The following is a 19,407-nucleotide window of genomic DNA, read 5'->3' as shown; positions in this document are numbered from 1 at the left end:
CCGTCACGCCCTCGATTCTCTGCAGTTCGCATACCAGGAGAAGGTGGGAGCGGAGGATGCCATCATCTACATGCTATACCGATCCCTCTCCCACTTGGACAGAGGCAGTGGTGCTGTAAGAATTATGTTTCTGGACTTCTCTAGCACCTTCAACACCATCCAACCTCTGCTCCTTAGGGACAAGCTGACAGAGATGGGAGTAGATTCACAAATCGTGGACTATCTTAAAGACAGACCTCAGTATATGCATCTCAGGAACTGCAGGTCTGACATTGTGGTCAGCAGCACAGGAGCGCCGCAGGGGACTGTACTTTCTCTGGTCCTGTTCAGCCTATATACATCGAACTTCCAATACAACTCGGAGTCCTGCCACGTGCAAAAGTTCGCTGACGACACTGCAATCGTGGGCTGCATCAGGAGTGGGCAGGAGGAGGAGTATAGGAACCTAATCAAGGACTTTGTTAAATGGTGCGACTCAAACCACCTACAACTGAACACCAGCAAAACCAAGGAGGTGGTGGTAGATTTTAGGAGGACCAGGCACCTCATGGACCCTGTGATCATCAGAGGTGACTGTGTGCACAGGGTGCAGACCTATAAATACCTGGGAGTGCAGCTGGATGATAAATTGGACTGGACTGCCAATACTGATGCTCTTTGTAAGAAAGGACAGAGCCGACTATACTTCCTTAGAAGGCTGGCGTCCTTCAACATCTGCAATAAGATGCTGCAGATGTTCTATCAGACGGTTGTGGTGAGCGCCCTCTTCTATGCAGTGGTGTGCTGGGGAGGCAGCATAAAGAAGAAGGACACCTCACGCCTGGACAAACTGGTGAGGAAGGCAGGCTCTATTGTAGGCATGGAGATGGACAATTTGACATCCGTGGCAGAGCGACGGGAGCTCAGCAGGCTCCTGTCAATCATGGAGAAACCACTGCATCCACTGAATAGTATCATCTCCAGACAGAGGAGCAGCTTCAGCGACAGACTGCTGTCACTGTCCTGCTCCACTTACAGACTGAGGAGATCGTTCCTTCCCCAAACTATGCGACTCTTTAATTCCACCCGGGGGGGTAAACGTTAACATAATTCAAAGTTATTGTCTGTTTTTACCTGCATATATCTATTGTAACGATCTGGGATAGAAATTGCCACTGGGCAGAGTGTTTAGTTATAAATAGTTAAAAAGAAAGAAATTAAAGGGGGACGGGCAGAGACACAACTGCCACTCTTAATAAAACAGCCTCTAGGGTGCTTTTTGATGTGGGTTGGGCTTCAGTGTGGTGTATTTTTTTTTTGCTTTGCTGTTTTTTTTTGTCCTGACTTCGTTTTGTTTTTCGTCTTGTTGAAGTAAGAAGAAAAGTGAATAAAACCGTTGTTTAGTTTTCTTTTATAATTACCACCACTTGCCTGCGAGATTTATTTGCCCGTCTGGGAAGGGATACTACACTATCTATCTATCTATCTATCTATCTATCTATCTATCTATCTATCTATCTATCTATCTATCTATCTATCTATCTATCTATCTATCTATCTAAATGGGTATTGAAAGCGTTTGGGTACTTTTATTTTGACACCTACAGCTGTAGTTTCTTTGACAACCGGAAGTTGTTGTCGTCTTCACCTCCTACGAGTGTCTCTTCGGCGCGAGTCTTTAAGTGTTGACTCGTGCGGCGTGGTTCATTCTCTGAAGCCCAGCTGGGTAATACGTTACCTCGTAGGTAAAATGTAAGTACGAAAATAAAATATTAGAGGAGGAAATTAAGAAAAATAAATAATACAGCGCACTGCCGCGACGGTCAACACTGGTAGCTATCGCACGGCCCGAGCCTCACCGGGGTACCGCGTTTGCTTACGTCTTTAGGGTTCACTTTACCTCCCCACATGTATCACTCCGTGCGTGTTACCTGCTAGTGACTCTGTTGGGTGTGCACTTTGAGCGCGGGGCAATTGTGGCAGCTATTCAGGAGAGGACCGTTGAGTTTTGCATGTCTTCATTCACTCACTCGTCCGGGATGTCTGGCGTTCTTTTTCTCCGTGTCTGTCTGCGCGAACCCCCAGGTTGAAGGTGCAGGGCGATATGCGCTGTTTTTAGGAGTCTCGCCTTCCTTGCGTCTTGCGGTATGGACGCCAAGTCCCGGTAACCTCAAGTGTCCCCTGCGCTCGCTCTTCTGTGTCTTGGGGGCTCATTTTTGTGTGTGTATGTGTGTCCCAATTACTTTTTAAAGCGTCGGGACAATTTGATTTCGCCACCGCTTGTTAATGGTCAGTATCCTCTGTGGTACCTGTGCGTGTAATATTCTTCAAAGTAAATGAATGTTGAATTCTGGGTTCCACTATCGCGAAGGTTTTGAGGAAGACAATTTGACGTTTGACTAAATTACGTCGAAGATGTTTAGGGTTTGGACTGGAACTTGAGATGAGTGCAGTGCAGTGACTGACCATATTTTTAAAGTAAAGTAAAAAAATCGACCAAAGTAATGAAAGTACAGTTTACAAATGTATTTAGAAATGCTATCTGGTGATTAAAGATTCGGACTTGTGTGTTTTGTGGTGATTTAACTGAAAATATATTTGTTAATGTAAGATAATTTCCCAACTGTATTTAAACGTCCGTGTCAAGTTTAATCCTCTCTATCAAACTCTTATTAATGGCTCCATATTGTCTAAACATGGACATAAGATGGTGAGAAACTGCTTTTTGCAATTCATGTTTTGCCTTCATTTCTGCCTCTGTAACTTTAGTAGAAAAACGATAGATTTAACAAGTCGTTTTCTGTTATTCTTTTCCTGATAACATTGTACGTATATTATGAAAGGCATTAACAGATATCGGAGATTTCGTAGGATCATTTAAAACACCTTAAAAGGGATGATTGACAAGACATTAGTGGCTTGTAATAATTATTGATACAGGTCATGGTAAGAAGTTTACTAGATAAAGCATGAACAGATTGTGAAGCTATTACAGTCAATCTAGAATTTTCTGTTGAATGAGACTCAACAGTCTCTGCCAAGGCATTTTGTTAGATATGGGAGTGAGAACTGTCAGACTGTCCCATTGACTACAGATCTGTAGCAGCCGCTCCCACTGTGATGAAATACTTTGAATTACAAATCGCACAAGTTATGATTTAAATGGTAAATCACACACTTCAGAGGTCAAATTTGAAGAAAAACAAAATGTGCAGGATTAATTCCATTTGTTAGAAGTCCAGGGAGGAGCAGACAGAGTGATTAAAGGGTATTGGGCAATGACCGATGGGGAAACCATTGAAAGAGTTGATTCAAATGGGTTCCAGTGCTTTTTTTACGCAGATCTGAAATCTGCTTTGCTCTGTCTTACAGATAAAAAGGAAGCCACCATTAACAGTTGTACAACATGGAGGAGGTGTGCCCGGCTGTTCAAGAACCTCTGGATGTGGGGTGCAAATGTGAAGAGGGACTGTCAGAACAGATGTGTGATGAAAAGGAAGAGAAGAGTCCTGCACTGACCAGGGTGCCCCTTTGTAACATGGAGAAAAGAAGTGTGGATGTTAAAAAAGAGGAGAGTGAGTGGGAATCTACGTACCTTCACCAAGAGAGTGTCAGCATTAAGACGGGGGAGTGTGAATCTGAGTCAACTCTGAACACCAACATGCCAAAACATGAACTGGTTAACAGTGTCAAAGAAGAAGACGACGGTGACACAAAATCAGAAACTGACACACTGCGCAGTTGTCCAGATGAAGAAGCTCCTGGTCTAGGCTTCATGCTTAGTAGTCCGTACTCCCTGCAGGATCCTTCTGTTCATGTAAAGTGTGAACCTTTGGAATCTGACATGAAGACGTCTGCAAAAGCATCTGATTCAAGACATTCAGAAAGAGGTAGGTGCTGTGATTGAAAAATACAAAGAATTAGCCTGAGGCTCTGGGCTGGAGAAACATCTGAGGAGAAAAAGACATTCTGCTACAAAAATGTATTGTGATATCTTAGGCTGCATTGTTTGTACATTGTGTTAGTTTTACTCAATTGCAAGAATCCTAACCCACACTTTATAACACAATGCAAAAAAATGTCTTATTTCATGTATGATTAGGTAAAAAAGTGAATAACGACCCAAAATGTTGTTAGAATTTAGCATGACTTGTTTTAAAATAGATAAATTAGACTTGTACTAAAAGCCTATCACATTCTATGATTTTTACAGAGATCTTTATCTTGCAGGCTTCATTTACTTACTTTTGACGAATTGTGGCACCCACCATAACATCCAGTCACGTAGTCTCATTTCCCCCAGTAACTTGCTTGCTTTTGTATTTTTAAATGAATATAATTTTAATTTGAAGCAGGTAACATTCCATACAAATAAATCAAACTTAACAAAGTAAACAAACAAAGCAAAACTCAACCTCCACCCAAGAGAAAGAGAGGAGAGTCAGCATCCAGAGCTACTGTATAAAAGGAAACAAGAAAGGAAGAGCACCCTTTTCCCCAAAGAGGAAGTTTATTCTAAACTGTTATTGATTAGATCCTGCCATGTTTTAAAAAAAGTTTTGCACAGATCCTCAAAGTGAGAATTTGATTTTTTCCAATTTCAAATAGTAAATAATATCAGTTACCCACTGACTTATAGGAGGAGAGTTAGGATTCTTCCAGTTGAGCAAAATAAGTCTACATACTAATGGTGGAGTAAAGGCAATTAGTTTGTTTGTCCTCCTCCACTTTAATTCATTCTAATTAGTAGGAGTCAGTACTTTGCTTTGCGTTAAGTTAGCATTAAAAGAGATGAGAATTGCAAAAATGCATTGTGTTTGGGTAGAGGAGTTTATTTTCTGTGTCAGATTTACATCTTGAAACAACTCACAGAAGTCCTGTCACATTTAAGGTCTGTAGTTGCGAACCTCTTGACACTCCTCAGTCACCAGGGCTGTCACTGCAAGTGAATCGCAGTGCGTGGCGAATTACAAGATTGTTTTGAAGTTTTCAGACTGACTCCAAGGTGCACATTGTGTCCTGTATTGTAGCACAAGGTGTGTGTGTGTGTGTGTGATTTAAGGTAGCCGTTTGACAAAAATAATACTGTAATAGGTTAAAGAACACTGCAAAAAAAAAAAAAAAAAAAAAAACCATCAGACAACTTGGTTGTAGTGTGCCCTTGTTGTAAATTCACCAAAATTTTCAAAATTCTGTTGACTTCTTGATTAAATGTTACAAAGATGAGGGAGAGCTTATTGATGCCTGGGCAGAACAAATTCTATACTGCAAAATTCCATTGGAAAGCATACAGGAACTACTGGTCATGGCAGCATGTTAGCTCAGGTGTAGGATTTGTATGCCGTTTTTGTATGTATGGTGTATAAAATATAACAGGTTGTAATTTCTGCACTCATATATACCGCAAGTACATTAAATAACAGTATAGTCTTTAAATACAATATATGTTTGCAGTTAACCTTGAAGCCTATCCCAGCAGTTCTAGCAGTCACAGACCTAAATCAGAGACCCATTCTACACAAAATGTCAGCCTGCCATATGTACTGTCATCAAAAGGAATCTCAGAAAACCAGAGACTGCTTTGGCGTGGAACCTTGTAAATATGAGAATTAGGAAACAACTCACAAATGGGAACCTGCTGGTCAGAAATCAATACAGAGTTCCAATATAATTTGATATAGACACTGGAAGTCCAAATGTGTGTGATTTCTTTGTATGATGGCCAGGTGAAGATAGGCGACATTTCTGCTGAGCAGAATGGCAGCAAAAAAATAAATAAACTTCTTTTTCCTAAATCTGAATGTGAGAACAAAACTTTTTTTTTTTTTTTTTTTTATATATATAAAGTAAAGAGAGGATTTTCTTTAACCAGGTACAGTACTTTGCAGCCACATGACTGCCAATGGGGACAGCAACCTGTAAATAGTACGACCACAGCAATATTCTAAAAAAGAGCATGAAAACAAATGGCTGTTAATATATAGCAATAAAAAAATAAAGGAATATCCCACATCAAAATTGATATTTGATAAATTATGTTGTTTAAATTTGATGAGTCAGGAAAAACTTTTAATCTTATGTTTTCATAGAGAACGGGTATAACAAAGTTCCTGACACAATTGGAGTCACTGAATGCCAATGTTGAACAACAGCAAATAACACCAAAACACCCATTTAAAAAGATCTTAAATTAGGTGCATTGCATAATCCCCATATCAGGTATCCAAATGTATTCTCATAATGTCCCAAACACATGTATTTTTGGCTACACTATTATGAAAACACTTCCAAAATATCCTCTTGTCCATGAAAGAGAAGCACTATCAAATGTGAGTAGTGAGCCTTGTGAACTGAAGACCTGCTTGATCCCTTATTGCTATGTAGTGTAGGGTGTCAAAGTCCTAGTGCTGTTAACAGCCCCTGCATCTCTCTGCACCTTGCATTGCCAAAATCTGACCCGATTGATTTTTGAAAGTCCTAGTGATAGGCTGTTTTGTCTGAGAAAATTAACATCCAGTGAGCACTCAAACCAAAGAGTACAAGTATATACTGAATGCAAACAGAAAAGGACAATGGTGGCTGACAGGGGGGAAAAAAAGGAAACCAGATCTTTTTTTTATGGAGGGGTGAGCTTCGTGAATTGGAACTGACACACATGTCTGTTTAGTGTTTGTTGTACCATGACAGAGAGGAAAATTAAACAAATCTGATGTGGATAGCACGTGACTTTGTGCATATTCACTGCACAAGCATAGTACATGGTGTGATTCTTACAAAAATATGTAAGATGTGACATCACTAAAGTTTATTTTTCACATTTTAATCCAGTTTAAAGGAATTTGTTTTTAATTGGCTAAATATGAACATTTAAATAACGGTGTTTTCACAACTATTTTGTTTGGTGCAGCTTTTTTTCTTTTTTTTATTTAAACTTGGGTGTATATTCTCTGTAAGATCAGTTCATTTAGGTAGATATGAACATGCAAATCGCACTCTGATATGGACCAAAACTACTGTACTAAAGGGGGTCTCAGTGCGAGTACCAAGCGAACCTTGGAGTGGTTCACATAAGATATGAATGTGATCCGGCATGTGATTAGGACATTTCTGAAATTTTGCTTTCGATCAGTCATTGCTTGATGAGAGGGAAAAAATTAATTTAAGGAAAGTCATTCACATCGTGAGCAGGGGTTTAACATGGAGTATTTAAAAACAACAAAAAATTTAAAATAGATATGCACATAGGTGCAAATGTAGCATAATTTGCATAAATAAACTCCCAAAATTACCAGCAAATCAGAGGAAGCATAGAACCTGACTCCGGGTCACTCACAGCCTCTCACATGCATGATCAGACAGCACTTGCCCATGTTTAAATAAAAAAAGGTATATAATCACCTGTGGCTGGATCAGTCCAAACATATACAGAGGTAGCGGGAAATGAATAGCACTGCCCTGTGAGACACGCAATCAAACCCCCTAATCTTACCGTGCAAAAGTGGGGTGTCCTCTTAATGTACACACTAGCTGGTTTTTTTTTTTTTTTTTTTTGCACACTCACATATTTGAAACGTGTCCTTTTTGTATGGACGGAGTGGTGACTCTGAGGCTAGGGTTCTGCGCTGGCAATTAGCAGATTGCCGTTTTGAATCCTGTAAATGCCAGAAATGATTCCACTCCATTGGGCCCTTGATCAAGGCCCTTAACCTGCAATTGCTCCGTCCCGGCTATGATGTTAACCTGCAAGCAGGTCCTCCAAGTTGTAGGGAAAACTCTAGGGTTGGTGGCAGGATTGGCACTCCAGCCACTGTAAAAGAAACCTGACACTGTTCCATTCCATTCGATCTAGTGTGGTGCTGAGGTGTCACCCGTTCGATGGCTGCACTCGGGTCCTAATTTGGGATTCTAAGGTGGTTTGTCATGCAGTGGGTTTGGCAACACGCTGTATCAGTGCAGGCTCCCAACCTTTGTGTCCAATGCATAGTAGCGTATAATTTACAAATAGTCTTCCAGTTGTTCAATAATAGGTGTTTTGTTTATAGAGCTATGTTTGATAAATAAGCAAAATAATTATGGGAAAGAGAGCAAGCTATGTCTTATTTATCCTTCAAATCCTTCTAATTGTAAGAGCCAATGTAACAATAAGCTTCATGGCAATAACTCCTGGAAAAATTGGAAATTAAGGTCAATATATACTATTTTAAACTGGGGGAAAAAAAAAATCAAACCTTTTTTTTTTTTTTTTTTTTTTTTTTTACAAGCTGGCAGGATCTAATTAATAGTTTGGAATAAGCATTTAAATTGAGGAAGCAGATTTTCTTCCCCTTTTATTCTATTTATTTTATTATTTACTTAGTTTTCCTACTGTTGAAGTTTTACTGTGTTGGTCTAGCTCTTTTTCTCATGGGTGGGGGTTGATTTGATTTGAACATAAAATTTGACTTGCTTGTGCAGTGTAGCCGCCGAGGCATAAGGCGAGATCAAGCACGGGTAAAACGTGTCAAAAAAAATCCATCCATCCATCCATTTTCCAACCCGCTGGATCCAAACACAGGGTCACGGGGGTCTGCTGGAGCCAATCCCAGCCAACACAGGGCACAAGGCAGGAACCAATCCCGGGCAGGGTGCCAACCCACCGCAGGACACACACAAACACACCCACACACCAAGCACACACTAGGGACAATTTAGAATCGCCAATCCACCTAACCAGCATGTCTTTGGACTGTGGGAGGAAACCGGAGTGCCCGGAGGAAACCCACGCAGGGAGGACCAGGGAAGCGAACCCGGGTCCCCAGGTCTCCCAACTGCGAGGCAGCAGCGCTACCCACTGCGCCACCGTGCCGCCCCAAAAAAAATCTCTCGGTCCAAAAGTTTGTTTTAAAATTATTTACTGAAAGTTAAGAGTAAATAATCCACACAAGAATAAAAGAAAAAATAGTTACAGATGTAGAAATAAAAGGCAAAAAAAGGAAAAATGTATCTTCTCTATTAGCTTTTCTTGAGCAACTTTAGTTATTTCTATACTTAAAAGTTCTTTCTTCGTGCTTATATAAGCACTATTTTCTTAAGAGTTGTTTCACACACTCAAAAGGCCCGCAGGCACGGTCACGGTTTAAAACCGTATGCCTCTACACCTTACACATGGCAAGGCTGTCACTAACTGAAGAATAAGGTTTACTCAATGCTGTTAGAAATGGCAAGAATATACCAATACAAATCTACTTATGGGGGTTATAGGAACCTTCCATAGATTATGCATCGTCATCCAGTAAAATATTTATGAATCTTATATAACTAGGAAAATGGCTCCTACATGCGGAATATTATTTGATTTTAATAAATTCAATAAAATGTTAAAAAAAATAAAAATGCAACGGTGCACAAACTCTGCTTGCTGTCTGTCCATGAAATTTTTTCTCCCAAGAAAAAATGTTTTTTTAGCCAATAAAGAAAAGCCCACGGCCTGTTCATTGATCTGTTTAGTTCACTCGAAATTTTTCTGTGTGAAATGCAAACTACCTGAAAACTGAAACAAAATAATGAATTTGTTCCCTGGTTCTGACAAAGTAAACAGAATTGGAGTTTGAAAAAGCCTTCAGATTCGCCTGTAACTTGGTGAATTTGGTCATTTTTCTTTATACGTTGTTTTAGTAGTGGGCGATCTACTGGTTGATCCAATATAGTAGATGAAACTGTTCTTCTGAAACGAGTTTTGAGAAAACCTTTTTATCAGTATGCTAAAAATTACCTTAACTTGTGAAACAAAATGAAGAATGCAATGTGTGTATTTGATAAGAAATGGGAATTGGTGATTTTTAGGTCAAAGGGAATGTCTGTTTGCATAGAGTTGTATGTGGACTGTGTGTAATATGTCAGCGTATCCCTTTAATAGTAATACCCATAACGCAATGTGCTTCGACCTTATTGGTGAATCAATTGCAAACAGGAAGGGAGGACAAGGAAGAAGCCATGTCTTGTGCTGTGGCAGTAGTGGTGATCGAGCAAGAAAAGCTGTACTTTATTAGTCAAATCTATTTGAGTAGCAGAGAGCTAACAAGTATTTCAATGGGTAACAGGCACATTAATTAATAATATATTTGATTATTTGTTACTTTAGTCTGACAAGTATTTACAAATACTTGTAAGTAATTTCTCACAAATATTGGGAATTTTTCTTTACACTGAGAACCACAGATGCATGGAATAAGCTACCAAGTAGTGTGGTAGACATTAGGACTTTAGAGACTTTCAAAACTCGACTTTTTCTACTTTCAGCTGTTCCCGTTAGAGGTCGCCACAGCGGATCATCTTTTTCATATCTTTCTATCCTCTGCATCTTGTTCTGTCACACCCATCACCTGCATGTCCTCTCTCACCACATCCATAAACCTTCTTTTAGGCCTTCCTCTTTTCCTTTTCCCTGGCAGCTCTATCCTTAGCATCCTTCTCACAATATACCCAGTATCTCTCCTCTGCACATGTCCAAACCAGCGCAATCTCGCCTCTCAGGTTGCAGAGTTGGGAGACAAAGTCAGAGCCAACCCTCTAATGTCCTCATTTCTAATCCTGTCCATCCTCGTCACACCCAATGCAAATCTTATCATCTTTAATTCTGCTACCTCCAGCTCTGTGTCCTGCTTTCTGGTCAGTGCCACCGTCTCCAGCCCATATAACATAGCTGGTCTCACTACCGTCCTGTAGACCTTCCCTTTCACTCTTGCTGATGTCAGTCTGTCATCCTGACACTCTTCTCCACCCATTCCACCCTGCCTGCACTCTCTTCTTCACCTCTCATCCACAATCCCCATTACTCAGTACTGTTGATACCAAGTATTTAATCTCATCCACCTTCGCCAACTCTACTCCCTGCATCCTCACCATTCCACTCACCTCCCTCTCATTTACACACATGTATTCTGTCTTGTTCCTATTGACCTTCATTCCTCTCCTCTCTAGAGCATATCTCCACCTCTCCAGGGTCTCCTCATCCTGCTCCTTACTATCGCTACAGATCACAATGTCATCAGCAAACATCATAGTCCACGGGGACTCCTGTCTAATCTCGTTTGTCAACCTGCCCATCACCATTACAAATAAGAAAGGGCTCAGAGCCGATCCCTGATGTAATCCCACGGCCACCTTGAATACATTCATCACTCCTACCGCAGACTTCATCACGGTAACACTTCCCTTGTACATATCCTCTATAACTCTTACATACTTCTCTGCCACTCCTGACTTCCTTATACAATACCACAGCTCCTCTCGAGGCTCCCTGTCATATGCTTTCTTCAGGTCCACAAAGATGCAATGCAACTCCTTCTGGCCTTCTCTAAACTTCTCCATCAACATCCTCAGAACAAAAATCGCATCCGTGGTGTTCTTTCTTGGCATGAAACCACACTGCTGCTCACTAACCATCACCTCACTTCTTAACCTAGCTTCCACTACTCTTTCCCATAACTTCATTGAAAACTTGATTTGATATTATTTTAAAGACATTAAGTGGATAGGACTGGCAGGCTTTGTTGAGCTGAATGGCCTGTTCTAGTCTAGATTGTTCTAATGTCCTGGTACATTATACTGATATCTAGGAAAACCATCAGAATTTTAGGTTATTCCATGACAAGAACATTAGACCATACTGCCAACTAGTAGTTAAATTTATTTAAGATGTTAATTGCTAGTAGAGAATGAGCATTGACACATTACCCTGCACATCTGGGATGGTCTTGGATTGAACCCATCCATCGAATAAACTAATAATGCAGAGTTCAAAACTAGAAGTAGGAAAACATTTTTAAAACAAATAGAGATTTGGTAATTTTAACAAAAGCATACAATCTAATTCAAAATTTGCTTGTAATTAGAATTTACCAGCTATGTGTAATGTGTTTAAAAAATATTGACCATTAAAAGCTCAGAAAAGCTGGTGCCACACTACACACAAACCCCACTGCCCCCCCACCGTTCACCCGTCCCCCCCCCGTTCTTCAGTCTATATTCTGAGTCCTGTTATGCTAGCAAATAACACTCAGTATGATGTACTGCTATAAACTAATGTACTGCAGGAATCTCACAAGCTTCCTGCTGCAAATGAGTCTGCTTGACGACTTTCTTGTGAGATGAAGGAGATTTAAAAAAAAAAAAAAAAAATAACAATAATAAAAATAAGACCACTGCAGTTTGGCACTTTGAGGAAATTTCTGTAAACTTTTGGAGCCAATCGGTAGTGGGAGATGTCATCGACCATCGCCTCAGCACTGGCTTGGTTGCCTCAAATCTTTCTCCTTCACTCTCCACAGTCCTGAGAATCTTCTGGGGTAGGACCCTTTCTTTTTATATCATCTGACATCACCTTCAATCCCAACGTTTTTTAACTCCCTCTTGACTTTACTACCTCAGTCTCCATCTTTGTGCACCTCTTTACCCAACCGTCCTTTGCTTTTCACTCAGCATGCTCAAACCTGACTTTAGTCTGCTTCTCCTCAGCACAACTCCTAATGCCCCCACACCAAGTCTTCCTGTTAAGCCTGTGTGGAAGGAGATCTCCGAGGAAGACAGGAATAGTTCAATCAATTGCTCTTTATTCCATCACCAGTGAGTACATAGGATTCATGCTTTGCAAGGTAGAAGAGCAAATCTCCCCTGTTTCATTTGGCTTTTAATCTCTTTCCTCCCTCTCCCTTCCTCTTACTTATCAATAAGCACAATATGTTTATCTAAGCATTTCATTTTACATTTCGTGAATCGGCTAACCATTTCTATTTTGTGTACATTGCAGATGGGGCCCTAAAGAAGGAAAAGTCATCTTTCCTGTGTCTAACCGACAGATTCCAAAAAAAGGAAATTTTTCTCGGTCAGCTTACTGCACCCTGTCTTATGACAGACGCCTGTATGAATAACTTGCCATTATAGCAAAACGGGTTTGTCAGTTTTTTAACCCTTAGTAACTTGCCAGCAGTTAATGTTTCTTTCACACCAGCACTCGCCTCATATCATGTGACACTGCGCAAATTCTCATCTCTGCTCTTTCCAGTTTTTCTTTATGTTCCGTCTTCACTGGCTACATCTCATTCCCATACATCACACCGTTCTTCCTAAAGCTTCCATAAACTGTTCTCTTCAATACCAGAGGGGCTCCTTTAGAAGACAGAATGAGGAGGTCTGCTTTCAGAATTTCTTTCATGTCCCACTCCTTGCTATCACTGCTGTGTCTGCACTTGACATGTCCCCTAAATAGCAGATCTTCTCTACTTCCTTCTGATTTGTCTTGGTACAGTAGTATATTGCTCGGCTTTCTCCTCTTCTATTATTAATATGTAGCCTTTGTCAGAACGCCTCAAATCTCACAGACTTGCCACTGTTTATAAGGTGTTGTATTGTTGTGATGTAAGATTTTGCATATAACTTGATAAATATTTTGTATATCTTTATTTGTATGTTAGGCAAAGCAATGTAATTTAGTGTTACATTAGTGAGAAGCATTCATGTTTACCCAAACCCTTTTACGACTGAGTCTCTTTGAATTTTACAACAGAATTGGGGGAGGAAGTGCCTTAAACCAGTTTGGTGAGTGTTTCTCTGCTAAAGTCTTTCAACCCCCGCAAGAAAGCCAGGTTGCCTAACTGCTAAGCGTTACCTTAACATATTTTTTGGGGGCAGGTGTTAAGATGTTCTATTCCCCTATTGGTGTGAAGTATGGCTGTTTGGAATTGGCTTGTATTGGAAGCTTTTAAGTACCATCCATCCATCCATTTTCCAACCCGCTAAGTACCATGACGCCCTATTGGCTCTAGGGGTTGGACAGAGAATCTATAAAATTTACTTGCTTAACCTCACACTCTGTCTCTTACTAACATCTGATGAAGGAGCATCTCTGTCTCTTACCAAACTGATGAACTGAAAGGACAACACAGCTCGACAGCCATATTGAACAGACATGTGGCTGAAAGCTGACCACAAATGAACTAGAGACATTTTTAAGTAACTAACAAGTCTTGTATGCTGCCCAAAACTACACATCACCATTTAATCAGGTTGTACGGTTGCCAATATTCAAATGTACTTTGCATATTGATATTATTTATTAATATTATCAATAATTGTGACTTTCCCCTTGGGATTAATAAATCTATCTATCTATCTATCTATCTATCTATCTATCTATCTATCTATCTATCTATCTATCTATCTATCTATCTATCTATCTATCTATCTATCTATCTCATTATTTAAAGTGTAACTTAACTCGTGCTTGTCTTTTACTACACCTAATTGCCTGAGGTTATAGATGTAGAAGGGAAGGTGGGAAGAAGTTATATGGTACAATACCGTATAAACAGTGGTAAGTCTGTGAGATTTGAAGCATTCTGACAAAGGCTACATATTAATAATACAAAAGGGGAAAGTAGAGCAATATATTACTCTACCAAGACCAAACATGTACTTTATAACTTCTCCCCACCTTCCCTTCTACATTTATAACCTCAGGCAATTAGGTGTAGTAAAAGACAAGCAGGAGTTAAGTTACAATTTAAACAATGTATTATCGATAATATTCATAAATAATAACAATATGCAAAGTACATTTGAATATTGGCAACCATACAACCTGATAAATGTTGATGTGTAGTTTCAGGCAGCACACAGACTTGTTAGTTACTTAAAATGTCTCTAGTTAAGGCATCATTGGTGGTCAGCTTTCTTCAGAGCAGGCCGCATTGCCTGTCTCAATATGACTGCCGAGCTGCGCTCTTCATTGTGTTTTCCTTTTTAGTTCATGGTGTGAGATGGTCTTTCATCACTTTAGTAAGTGTAAAGCACTTTGAGCTACATTGTTTGTATGAAAATGTGCTATATAAATAAATGTTGTTGTTGTTGTAAGAGAGAGAGTGAGTGAGGTAAAGCAAACAAATTTTATAGATTTTCTGTCCAACTCCTAGATTTCAATTGGACGTCATGGTACTTAAAGGTTTCTGATACAAGCTAGTTCCAAACGGCCATACTTCATGCAATCGGGGGAATAGAACATCTTCACACCTGCCCTCCAAACCATATGTTAAGGTAAAGTTTGGCAGACTGGCTTTACTGTGGGGGTTGACTGAGAAACAGCAGACAAACACTTGACAAACTTGTTTGAGGCACTTCACTCAACCCTGTCATAAAAATTACAAAGAGACTCAGTCCTAAGGGGGGTGGGGGCATCTTCAAACCATTGGTAATATTATCAATAATGTAACACTAATATTACATTGCTTTGTGTAAGTTACAAATAAAGACATACACAATATTTATCAACTTGTATGTTAATTACACATCACAACACCTTCAAAAATACTCCATTGCCTATATTTACACTTACTACATTGGCATTCTGCACTCCTCTCACACACCTTCTACAAACAAAGTCCACACTCTTATCCTGCTACCTCGTTTAAGCACCCACTTTTGACAGCAATTGCACTGTGCTGAGATGGAGATTGAGATCAAACTGAACCTGCCTGGTAAGCACTTGCTTAATCCTCAGGATATCTACGGAAGTTCATTGAATCTGTTGCTTCAGTCGTGACCTCATTCTTTGAGAATGGGAAAAAGAAGTCTTGGTCTTGTGATAAAGGTGCATAATACAGGGTGAGTCAAAATTATGTTAACATTTGAATGTTGGAAACAATTTATTTACAAAAAATGCTTTGCAAGATGATTTATAGGAATGTCTCAACCTGTTTGCCATCATGTTCAACAAACAAAAACCAACAAGCAACAGTGCCACTTCAAGTCCGGACACACATTTCGCAGGGAATAGATGATATCACAGTCCGTATTGTGTCCTTCAGGTCATTGATATCACGAACTTTCCTGCTGTACACGCGCTACTTCACCGTACCACATAACCAGAAATCACAGGGTGACAAATCAGGAGAGTGTGGAGGCCATGGAAATGGTCCATCGACCTGGAAAGGTGTGGTCGAGATAAAAATAATCCATTAGTGTTAACATAATTTTGACTCACCTTGGACATTAAGATGTATGTGTGACGATGCCGGTCCCCTTCAGACTCCCTCTTCACATATGGGAGTATGTAGGACCGGCATCGTCATAATATGGTGGTAGTGGTGGGATGAGCTGGCCGAGGGGACCGAAGAGTGGAAGTGGGATTGGTGCCAGATTCATTGGAGAAAAGAACCCACAGACCCAAGCAGAAGGACATTTTAAAGACTGAACTTTTTTTTAAGACATATATTTATTGATTTGTTTTATTGTCTTTTTAAGGTTCTTATTCTTTTAATGTCCTGTTTTAACAAGGGGGGGCTTGGGTTGTTTTTAGTGTGGGATTTTTAGTGCTTTTACTATAATTTATTGGTGGTTTTAGTGCAGTGGTAGTGTGGCTGAGCCGTGCAACTGGGGAGTATGTGGTATAGCGGGGTCTGCGGCTTCAAAAATATATGGCCAGTTTCAAATCCTGATAGCCGTGTCAGTCTCCGTGGGCACGATTGCACGACCACGTGAGTTAATGAGGTAATTGGGGTGAGTCGCACCTGCATGTGTGGGTGCGATCATTCTCAATTGCTTCATCGGCTTCCTGCGGTGTGTGATTAAGGCGTTGCGCCCATGGAGCCATATAAGAACTGGCCGGCACAGGGGGATCAGGAGGGGAAAAAAAAAGATCGAAAGAAAGAAGGAGGTTAAAGGACGATCTGGCCACCTGGAAAGAGGAGGCAGTCCGAGCTGGGCCCGTGCAGGAGTATTAGCTGTGGCACTCTAGGGGCTGAATCGCCCCATTGAATATTCGGGTGGAGAGGGGTGAGCAAGGCAGGTGCCCTCCCTAGGCATCTGAGGTGCAACTGAGTGAGCACAAAGATAAGACGGGAGGAGAGCCAACCTCGGGTGGTCTGGCTGCGCAGTTTTGTAGGTAGCCAAGATGGGGGTCTACAGAAAGCAGTTCGTGGCTGCTGAGTCTCCGCCGTCTACACTCATGATGGGTGAGCCAGGGAGAAAAAGAAGGAGGTGGGTTGAGATCAGGAGGAATTAGAGATTGCATTTTAATCTCTGATTTTATTTATTATAGATTTTGATCCCCACTTTTCACCTGGTTTTGTGTATTTATTTATGTTCTGTTTTTTTAGAACACTGCACAGTGGACACTTTTGGTTTGTTTTTGACTGTTTTTAATAAAAGCACCTGTGCACTTTCCACCATCCCCTTGCTCCATGTGAGATGAGACTTCATTTGTCAGCTCATCTTGGTCATAACTATCGATGGTGTTAGGTCCTACAGACTCCCATATGTGAAGAGGAAGTCCGGAGGAGACCGGCATCATCATAGTTTGATCTCTCATGTTTCTTTAAGCTGTGAAACCTTTGACAGAAAACATGTGAAAAGTGAATTCGACAATGTGATTGACGTGCTGTGGAGGGGAAGCTGTTGTGAAAAGATTTGTTCCAGTTAACCCAAAGAAGTTATCGGTAAAAAAAATCCACAGTGTAACCACAACTGGGTTTGATTTGTTGTAAATAGGCCATGTTTGTGGCCTATTCGAGCCATAACTGCCCGTCTGCTCCTCCCTGTTTCTGTGATGTACACGTGTGTGCTGTTGGAGGATTTGCTCCATCACCGTGGCCTAAGCTGGAGTCACGTTTGATATCCCTCATGTAATGAAGTGCTGCACAAGTCTAATCTTGGCAATGTTGTGATTTCAGTTGAAGAGGTGAAAGTCAGGACTGGGTCACTAGAACCTCAGTGCTCCAGACCACCTAAACCGAAGCCTAGTGGAAGCCGCGAGAAATCGCTTGGATCAGAGCAACGCTGGCCCTTGAACAACATGCAGGTTCTGAGAAAACGTGCTGTTCCACCATTTAGCAAGGCTAGTTTACGCGTAAGTACACACTCTGTATGTCTTATGATTGTATGTACACAGTGTTTGCAATGGAGCGGATAGTCCATTCCATTAAATTTAATATTTCATCAGCGTCTAAGACAGTTGTTTTATAAAGATGTAATTGAGTTTTGAACATTGCATGTCTTGTAGAATGTTTCTGCGAGCTCACATGTGCGCTTCTCTGCCCGGGATCAACTGAGCCTACAGTCTATGAACAGCAGTGATGAAGGGGTCTTTGACACATCCGACTCGGCCACAGGAGACTCGCCTATCACTGTAGTGGGGTGTTCCAGTTTACTGCCTCCTGACTCACAACTGACATCCAGTGAAGGGCAAAGTGCTTCTTTAGCAGCGCCAAGTATAGAAAACATCCACAACAAGAAAGCACCAAAAAGAGAGGCCTTGGATGATGACACTGAGCTACTAAAGCTGCCTATTCTGAAGGAGAAGTCGGCCATCGTGCTGGCTCAATTAAAACCGCGTCATGATTCGGACTCTTTGTTTGGCCAACTGGTTGCTACTGAACTCCAGCAAATCAGAAGCCTCATTTTGAGAACAAGGGCCAAGAAAAGAATAATGACACTCTTGTATGAATTTCAGGAGAGAGAATGGCATGATGAAAATGCCGTGAGACGCATTTCAGAACACCATGTCAGTTTTCAGACAAGGCCGGAGTCAGCCCTGGCTAACGTACAGCACCTTAGCACACACCCTGATCTAACCTTCACGCAAGTGCCACACGGCTCGGAGCCACGTGTGTAATGCAAGTACTGTACTGTACTTATAATATTGCACGTTATACATGCACTACTGATTTGGTTTCAATCTTTATTTTACTTTATAAGTAAGAATTATATGTTCAGAAATGTGTTTTGGTTGAAAACAATGCCTGTTTTGCAATTCTTCAGCAATGTGAATAAGATGTTCATATTATTTGGTTTGACAATAAATGTGAGATGTTTATGATGCCCCCGTGGTCTTAATAATTCAAAGAATATTTAAAAAAAAAAAATAATAATTGCAGCTGTAAAAACATAATTTTTACACCAAACAGTAAGTCAAGAGGTACTGAAGGTATACGCAAGTCTCTTTTAGATGCTTTCGCATGTAATAATAAAAACACTTCCTGTGACTGCCATTCCTGTCTGTCTGTCCACTTGAACCAACTCGGCTCTAACTGGGCAAATATTGGTAACATTTGTCCCTTTTACTTGTCTAAGAAGTTGGTCAGCAATTTTTGTCTGACATTAAACAGACAAACATTCTGTGTGACTTCAATGACAGATTAGTGTACCGTTTCCAATTTACCTTGAGACACAGAGAGATCTGTTCAACTTGTTTTATTTTGAGGAATTCCATCTTTTGCTCCGTCCGCTCCTGTTGGCAAAACTGAACCTCCGTACAAGTTAGTGAAGTGCCTGTGCACAAGCTGCTTGTACAGTGGCCCCCTTCTCCTGCTGCTTGAGGTAAGTTAACTGTAAAACAAAACAACAACAACAAAAAATTAAGTCACTTACACATGGATTCAGAAAGTATTCAGGGCCCAT

At 40.6% G+C, this 19,407-nt stretch overlaps 1 protein-coding gene across 1 annotated transcript; it reads left to right on the top strand.

Moving 5' to 3' along the window:
• Positions 1-1,616: 1,616 nt before the first annotated feature.
• On the top strand, positions 1,617-18,826 carry LOC114667774 (uncharacterized). Its single transcript, XM_028823218.2, has 4 exons — positions 1,617-1,731; positions 3,352-3,869; positions 17,682-17,857; positions 18,011-18,826. The coding sequence occupies exons 2-4, from the start codon at positions 3,386-3,388 to the stop codon at positions 18,620-18,622; spliced, it is 1,272 nt and encodes a 423-aa protein (XP_028679051.2). The 5' UTR covers positions 1,617-1,731; positions 3,352-3,385; the 3' UTR covers positions 18,623-18,826.
• Positions 18,827-19,407: the final 581 nt, after the last annotated feature.

Source organism: Erpetoichthys calabaricus, chromosome 1 (genome assembly GCF_900747795.2).
Source record: "Erpetoichthys calabaricus chromosome 1, fErpCal1.3, whole genome shotgun sequence".
In the NCBI taxonomy this organism is placed as follows: domain Eukaryota; kingdom Metazoa; phylum Chordata; class Cladistia; order Polypteriformes; family Polypteridae; genus Erpetoichthys; species Erpetoichthys calabaricus.
Note: the sequence above shows the minus strand (reverse complement) of the source record. Positions and strands in the feature narration are given on the sequence as shown.

What these genes read in the sequence shown, in the direction of transcription:
- LOC114667774 (XM_028823218.2), top strand. Translation starts at nt 3,386, where the DNA reads ATGGAGGAGGTGTGCCCGGCTGTTCAAGAACCTCTGGATGTGGGGTGC. An exon ending in TTCAAGACATTCAGAAAGAG is followed by an intron (nt 3,870 to 17,681) that starts GTAGGTGCTGTG and finishes TTGTGATTTCAG; the next exon opens with TTGAAGAGGTGAAAGTCAGG. An exon ending in TTAGCAAGGCTAGTTTACGC is followed by an intron (nt 17,858 to 18,010) that starts GTAAGTACACAC and finishes CATGTCTTGTAG; the next exon opens with AATGTTTCTGCGAGCTCACA.